This window comes from Rutidosis leptorrhynchoides, chromosome 9 (genome assembly GCF_046630445.1).
Source record: "Rutidosis leptorrhynchoides isolate AG116_Rl617_1_P2 chromosome 9, CSIRO_AGI_Rlap_v1, whole genome shotgun sequence".
NCBI classification, from domain to species: domain Eukaryota; kingdom Viridiplantae; phylum Streptophyta; class Magnoliopsida; order Asterales; family Asteraceae; genus Rutidosis; species Rutidosis leptorrhynchoides.
This window is the reverse complement of record NC_092341.1, coordinates 346,049,232-346,057,414: the sequence shown is the minus strand read 5'-3', so window position 1 is coordinate 346,057,414 and position 8,183 is coordinate 346,049,232. Positions and strand designations below refer to the sequence as shown.

The following is an 8,183-nucleotide window of genomic DNA, read 5'->3' as shown; positions in this document are numbered from 1 at the left end:
AAAAAGTTTAAGCCTTCGCTCGCAATGATAAAAAGAAAGGAAGATAGAGGGTCCCCTTGTCTAACACCACGTTTAGGAAAAAATTGGTTAGTTGGGGAACCGTTTATTAAGACCGAGATCGAGGTGGAAGTTAGACAAGCTCGAATCCAATTTATCCATTTAGATCCAAATCCCATAAAACCCATTAATTTTAAGAGAAAATCCCAGTCTAGACAATCAAAGGCTTTTTCAAAATCGACTTTGAAGATAAAACTTTTTTGTTTTTTTTGCTTTAAGTTCATCTACGGTTTCGAGAGCAATAAGTATACTATCTAGAATGTATCTATCGCTTATAAAGGCACTTTGCTCATATCCAATTAACCACGGAATTACTACCCTAATCCTATTGGCAAGTAATTTAGATAAAACTTTATAATAGCTACCAATAAGACTAATAGGGCGGTAATTTGCGAAGTTTAACGGGTCACTTACCTTGGGGATTAGCGTGATGAAAGAGGCATTGCAACCATTCTAGATTCTCTCGTTTTCCCAAAACCAATTCAAAGCTTTCACGAGATCCTCTTTAATGATGTCCCAATACTTAGTAAAGAAGAGGATGTTGAAACCATCAGGGCCCGAGGCTTTGTTTCTGCCGCAACTTTTGATGGCTTGAAGTATTTCCTTTTCATTAAAACGGGCCTCTAATTTTTCAACCATGTTACTTTCAAGACGTGGTCCATCCCAATCATTCATTTCAAGGCCTTCGGTATTCGGTTTTTCAAACAGTGATGAAAAATGAGAGAGTGCTTCAGCCTTTATATCATCGGGATTTGTGGACCAAACACCGGCGATGTTCACACCATGAATGTTGTTTTTTTGCTGCCTTCTACGTATCACGGTATGAAAGAATTTGGTGTTCTCGTCACCCTCTAAGTCCCACTTGACTCGTGCTTTTTGCTTTAACATTTCCAATTGAGTATTTTCTTTCTTGTGCAGCAAGTCACGGGAATCCATCCACTCTTTCAATTGTTCTTCACTTAGGTCCTCGGATTCAGCTCTAATTTCCCAATCATCAACAACTTCTGATAGTTCTTTGATTTCTGCTTTTAGTTTACCAGGTGAGGTAGAATACCATTTGCGAAGCTCTGTTTTGACATTTTTCATTTTATCACGAAAAGTGCAATCTGGGTTTGAGCTCTTTACTTCCTTCATCCATGCCGCTTTAATTATCTCGGGAGCTTCTTTATAATTTAGCCATTCATCAAAGACTTTGGTGGGTTTTGGACCAAAGTCAACATTTCCATCTTTAAGGATTATCGGGCAGTGGTCCGTGTGTTTTTTGTTTAGAACCATTGCGTGAGTGTTTGGCCATTGTTGTAAAAAGTTTTCTGAGACCAAGAATCTGTCTAGTTTACTAAATTCTACCCCATTCGTACTAATTCTCGTGTAGTTCCTGCCCCCGAGTGGAATATCGATTAAGTTGGAGTCTTTGATGAAGCTATTAAATCTTTTGGCTCGATGTTCTAGGAAAATTGTGTTTTTTCTCTCAGATTTGGAACGGACCTCATTGAAATCACCTAGTATTACCCACATTGCGTTATCATAAGACATAACATCACGAAGATCGTCCCACATTTTCTTTTTTGAATCGTCCGTGTGAGGTCCATAAACATTGACAATAATGAGTTCCGTACCTGCACCTTTCCAATTTCCTTTTATCGCAATAAAGGAGTCACGCTCAACAACACAGTTAGCACAAAAAAAATTAGGATCCCAAACCGTAAGAATCCCGCCTGAAAGACCTAACGAGTTTTTAACAGCATAGTTATAATCTTCGCTACCCCAAATTTTTTCGATCCAAAATTCAGGAGGTTTTCTGCATTTAGTTTCTTGTAACGCAATGACAGCAGGTTTTTCTCGAAAAATTAAGTTTTTGAACCAATTAAATTTGATTTTATCATTCTTCCCTAAACCTCTAATATTGAGTGAAAGCAACTTCATTGTGAACGTTAATTAAGTTTAGACGCGAAGGAGAAACCTGATTATTGAGGTTGAGATTTCCTGGAGAGGCCAAGGATCAAACCAACTTGATTGAAGCTTATTGAATCATCTGAAAGTTGTTGATCTGTGTTTGTTCTGTTTGATCTCTTTGGTGGTTTGCCACTGAGCGAATTATAGCTAGCCTTTCCTCCTTTGCCTTTAATTTTTAGAATTCTAGCTTTGGCTTTAGCGTTCAGGATTTTTGATGACGAGCTCCATTTCCTTATATTAGCCCAAGTATTACCAGTGGAGGTGGATTTGGAAGGGATTTTTTCATGACAAGTTTTACGTTTTTTGTTTGGGTTTTCAGTCTTTTCTTTCCTCATGGAATTTTTGTTCAAGATATTTTGAGATGTGGGAGTGTCAAGAGGTTTATTTTGAGAGGCGATGGTGAAAACCGAAGGGGATATGTTCTCAAGTTTTTCTGGGGAAGATGAGGAGGTGATATCGGTGGGAGAGATTGGGGAGTCAACTGGATCAAAACAGGGATTTGCTAAACCAATTGGGTCATTAGTTGTTTGTTTGCTGGAAATGTTTGCTGGGCTGGGGGATGAATTAAGTGGGCTCAGATTGGTGGGGTTTATTGGGCTGGGGGAAGTGAGGTTAGTTTGGGCCGGATTAACAGTTTTGGGGGTTCAGGTAGGATTATAGGGTTCACTATCAGTTGCATCGTCGATTGGGATTTTGCTATCATCAACCGGTGAGTTGTCTTCATTAATTGCCTCTATAAATGAGTTTTCGGCTTTTTGATAATTCCCTATACTTTCACTTTCTCCCACATTCGAATAATCGGTGTTATCATTAAAGGATTTGTTGCCGTTAGATGTGGGATTTCCAAGGGCATCATTAATTTTGTGATCGAGATTATCAAACTTGAGTGCTGACGTGGAGTGTCTCTTGGTTTGACTGCCTTCCATGGAATTTTCCGGATCTTGGTTTGCCGGTGGTAGTTCGCCTTCATCTTTTTCTGAATCAGAAAGGGCGGATTCCGATTGAAAATCCGATTTGCTGCTCTTGTCACTGTAGGAGTCACTATCGGATTGCTCTTCCATGTCGATCTCAACAATGCAATTGGAGTCTTCGAAAATACGCACATAAAAGATTTTGCCTCCTGCTGTAGTTACTTCTGCAATTGTGTTCATCAGTTTGTGCCCCCAAAGCTTGACCAGAACTTTACCTATAACCAGGTTTTGGTTTCTGGTAAAATTACAGTTTTGGAAGTCGTAGACAGGGCCGTACCACTCTGCTATTTTTTTGAAGTTTTTTTCAAACCAACATGATATCAGGACCCCTTTTATGCATAGCCATGTGAGTCTTGAGGATTGGATGCATTTGTCTTTGAGTTTTCTAACATTCTTGAGCCATTGTTTGACTATATGATTCTCCGAATTGATTATGTTGTTTACGGTCTCCTCATTATCAAAGGAGAGACAGATGTCTAGGCCACCTAAATATTTGATGTGGAAATCTGTTAGGCCTTCTGCTGAACAGAGGGTTGGAAATTGCTCGATGAGATCTATGTTTATGATCTCACCAATTATAGAATGCTCCAACAATTGTTTATTTGTTTCCTCTTCATCGATACAAATTCTTCGGGTAATATCATTTTTGGTTGGGGGAGAATTCGTAAGGACTTCATTGAAGGAACGTCCATCCATTTTTCCAGAATTGTCTTTGAGGGGTTGTATTGGGGTTTGTTTAGGTTGAAGAGTTTTAGGGTTGGGGGATGGAGCAGGAGTGTTTTGGGTCGTATGGTGATGTGGTCTGGAGTTATGATTCATATAAATTTGTTCACATGGTTTCTCTGCCCTGGCGTGGGCTCTGTATGCCCTTAACCAATTCCCTCCCAGGTAAATGGTATTCAATCTGTTAAGAATATAGTTAATATCCCTTATCCCAACAAATCTAACAAAGCCGAATTTTTTGCCATTTTTTAGTACCTTGTTTGGAGGAATGTAGATATCTTTCACTGAACCATATCTCTTGAAAAAGCTTCTTAAATCATTATCATACCAGTGTTCAGGATGGTTAAAGAACAATATAGAGATTGTTTCTGACGAATCAAGGGGGTTATGACGATGGATAGGAATGTTATTTGGGTAGGTAGCACATGTGTGTTTGGGGTTTGCTGTGTATGATGATGAGTGATTGGGTTTCCCGTATTTGTTGATTAGATTTCGGAATCTGCTTTGTTCCGAATTGGGTTTGATTTTTTGTTTGCGAGTAACTGTGACCCATTCTCCATTTTGATCTTCATTTGTGTGTGGTGGCTTGCTGATCGGAATCCACTTTTTTGGTTGCCAGAACAGGGGTGAAGGGGGAGGTGGGGAGAGGGAAAGACATCTCGAGAGTGTTATTTTTCATTTGTTAAATTATGCTATCTTCCCAAATTTGCACTATCCCGACTCTGTTGACCATAGGTAGACTAATAGCCTAGGTGTGTCTGTAGTCGGACCCAAAACAATATATAGTCCCGAGCTTCTATATTTAAATTAAATTTATAACATATTTTATTAATGTTTGTAGCGTGACTTCAGTTTTTATAATATAATAACTACACATAAATGTAAATTAACTCTGTTACATATTTAAAACCTATGTTATCCAAAGACATAAAATTAGAAATCAAAATCCTCAAATTAAATTAAATTAAATTATTTAAAAAGGTATATAAAAAACAAGATACCACCACTAATTGAAAGTATAAGAATCATCCCTGCCTATCCTTTCCTACTACTGATCACCCTCGTCACTATTTCTCCATTTCTTGTCTCTAAAAAACACCCTCTCTTTATAAGCTCATATTCCATACCTATTTATACAATCATATATATACTCATATTCATTCATATCCATACTGTTTCCATGAACAATAGTTATAACTATATCTATTACACCTTCTCATATTAACTCCTTATTACAACGCCGGCCAACATGGAGTCCGGTGAACCACCTCAACCCAAACCTTCACCCTTAACACAGCTCAACACCTATGTCGCTAAATCCCGAATCGGAAAACGATTTAAACTCAACGAGCGAAAAGCCAACTTCACAACCGAGCTTCGTGCCGGCACAACAACCTTCCTCACGATGGCATATATTCTCGCGGTCAACGCAAGCATTCTCTCGGACTCTGGAGGCCCGTGCTCGGTCTCCGACTGTATCCCACTTTGCTCTGATCCATCTTTTTCGGCCGTTAATTGTACTGGCCCGAATCAACGGGTTATACAACCCGATGATTCATGTAAGTTTACCCCGTTTAACCCGGGGTATTCGGATTGTCTAACAAAAGTTAGAAAAGACCTTATAGTTGCCACGGTGGCATCATCATTGATTGGGTGTGTAATCATGGGTACTTTCGCTAATTTACCATTGGCGTTAGCTCCTGGAATGGGAGCTAACGCCTATTTCGCTTACACAGTTGTCGGATTTCATGGATCCGGCAACGTGTCATATGAAAACGCGCTGGCAGCTGTTTTCATAGAAGGGATGATTTTCTTGTTAATCTCGGCCGTCGGCTTACGAGCCAAGCTAGCGAAGCTGGTTCCGAAGCCGGTGCGAATCTCGTCATCGGCTGGAATCGGCTTATTTCTAGCTTTCATCGGCTTACAAAACAATCAAGGAATCGGGTTAATCGGCTACAGCTCATCAACTCTAGTATCAATCGGCGCGTGTCCAAGCTCGTCTCGAGCTTCACTCGCGCCGGTCATTACGTTCCCGAACGGAACCGTTACACTCCTTCCCGGAGGCTCGGTTTCAGGGGATATCATGTGTTTACATAACCGAATGGAGAGCCCAACATTATGGCTCGGTATAGTCGGTTTTGTAATAATCAGTTATTGTTTGGTTAAGAACATAAAAGGCGCAATGATTTACGGCATTGTGTTTGTGACGGCGGTTTCATGGTTCCGTAACACGCAAGTTACGGCGTTCCCAAATACTCCGGCGGGGGATGCTGCACACGATTACTTTAAACAAATCGTTGATGTACATAAAATTCAGAAAACGGCTGGTGCATTAAGTTTTTCGAGTATTAATAAAGGGTATTTTTGGGAAGCATTAGTGACGTTTTTGTATGTCGATATACTTGATACAACCGGAACTTTATATTCGATGGCACGTTTTGCTGGTTTCGCAGACGAAAATGGAGACTTTGAAGGTTAGTTTTAAAATTTTCCCGGGAATATAATAATTCGATACTCACACACGACTCTTTTTTAGTATGAGTATATATACGGCGTATTTTTCTTTTAACGTAAAAACGTATTAATAACCGATGAAGTATTTTTTTTTATTAATTTATATAAGGAAACTAATCCACCAGTAGGCTCTTGTCGAGTTGTCGGTACGTATATCTTTTTTACTTTTTAAAAAATATTGATATTGATACATTTAATATTAAATTAATTTATTACAAGAATATTTCTACTTCCATTTCAATGTATTTGTCTAGAAATTAGATTTTATCAGGTTTATCTTAAGACGTGTCTTTATGTTTATGGACAATTAAATTTTAGTGAATAATTACTTGCTTTAAAACAAAATTCACTATATAAATGTCGCACATTTTTTGTGAGGTATTTTCTAAAAATATATTCAAATGGGCAAAAAGTCTATTTATCGTTACTTATAGCATTAGAAGTCATCTAAAATTTGGAAAATATAGTTTTGGACGTTTGAAAGAGAAATGTGAACATTTATTTACAAGATACGTACCTATTTTAAATGTATATTAATTAATTAATGTTGATTGACTCGCATGCATATATTTCTACTTATGATAATAATTAAACTAACATGTCTAATTGCAGGTCAATATTTTGCGTTCATGTCAGATGCATCATCCATTGTCATTGGTTCACTACTTGGAACTTCACCAGTAACAGCATTTATAGAATCTTCCACCGGAATAAGGGAAGGTGGACGAACTGGAATGACGGCGTTAACAGTAGCCGGTTACTTTATGTTAGCGTTTTTCTTCACACCATTATTAGCATCGATACCGTCGTGGGCAGTTGGCCCACCGTTGATCTTAGTCGGGGTTTTGATGATGAGATCAGTGGTCGAGATCGATTGGAACGATATGAAACAAGCAATTCCAGCATTCATAACATTGATTTTAATGCCGTTAACGTATTCCATTGCTTATGGGTTAATTGGTGGTATTGGGACATACATAGTATTGAACTTGTGGGATTGGGGGGAGGGTGCTTTGAGTAAATATGGGATTCTTAAAAAGGTTAGAAGTAATGGAAGTGTAATTAATAGTAGTTTAGGGAGCAATGGGGTAATTGTAGAAAATGGTGTGAAGGAAATTGACAAAAGAGTTGAAGTTTAGGGGTTTTTTAAAGATTGTAATTGTATTAATTGTTATTTTTGGCATTATTAACGTCGTGATTACATACAATATCCATTTTATGAACTTTCTATTACTCTATATTTGTTTTCTTCTTAGATACATTATTTGATTTTATTGAAGAAAATAATAACGGCAATGACAATAATACAAAAATATTGAAATCTCCCCATCAATCTTCATTCAATGACTAGACTTATAATATAATTATTCGTCCCGTTATGAAGTTATGATATGACATGCTTTTTTGTCATTAAGTTTTATCAGATTCTACTCTCATCGTTTTAAATTTAAGTATGTATAAAAAAAATTATACGGAGTACAATTTAAAGATTTTATGATTACAAAAATAGAAATGTGAAACTGCAGAAAAAGTAATTATATAGTGTGCTAATATTTAGGTTACTTGAACAATTAAACAAATCACCTATACACATTGGACAACGGCTGTTATTCGGTATTAGTTTTATTGGATCTAAATATTCATTCAATCACATTGAAATCAACTATATCAAGCGCTAGTAGAAAAAAAAAGGTAATCATTGTTTTGTCCTGTTATGAGTTTATTTATGTATTTTTTTTCAAAAATTAAACAATCTAGAAAATGGGAACACACGCCACTTTTCATGGATTGCGTTGAAGTTGAAGCCTTAAGGTCAAACATATGTTTGCCAACTAGGGTGGTCAGTATTTGGTTTGAAACCGTGGAACCCGAAAACCAAACCGAAACCAAACCGGAAAAAAACCAAACCGAATTTGAAAAACGGTTTTCGGATCGAGTCAAACCGAAACCGAATTTGAATTCGGT

The 8,183-nt window shown here is 37.6% G+C and overlaps 2 protein-coding genes across 2 annotated transcripts; one reads left to right on the top strand and one right to left on the bottom strand.

Moving 5' to 3' along the window:
- Nucleotides 1-510: 510 nt before the first annotated feature.
- LOC139869160 (uncharacterized) lies at nt 511-1,332 on the bottom strand. Its single transcript, XM_071857482.1, has one exon. The coding sequence runs from the start codon at nt 1,330-1,332 to the stop codon at nt 511-513; it is 822 nt and encodes a 273-aa protein (XP_071713583.1).
- Nucleotides 1,333-4,742: 3,410 nt separating this feature from the next.
- Nucleotides 4,743-7,456, top strand: LOC139865681 (adenine/guanine permease AZG1-like). The gene is made up of 2 exons (XM_071853759.1): nt 4,743-6,178; nt 6,831-7,456. Exons 1-2 carry the CDS (start codon nt 4,954-4,956, stop codon nt 7,355-7,357), a joined length of 1,752 nt encoding a protein of 583 aa, XP_071709860.1. The 5' UTR covers nt 4,743-4,953; the 3' UTR covers nt 7,358-7,456.
- Nucleotides 7,457-8,183: the final 727 nt, after the last annotated feature.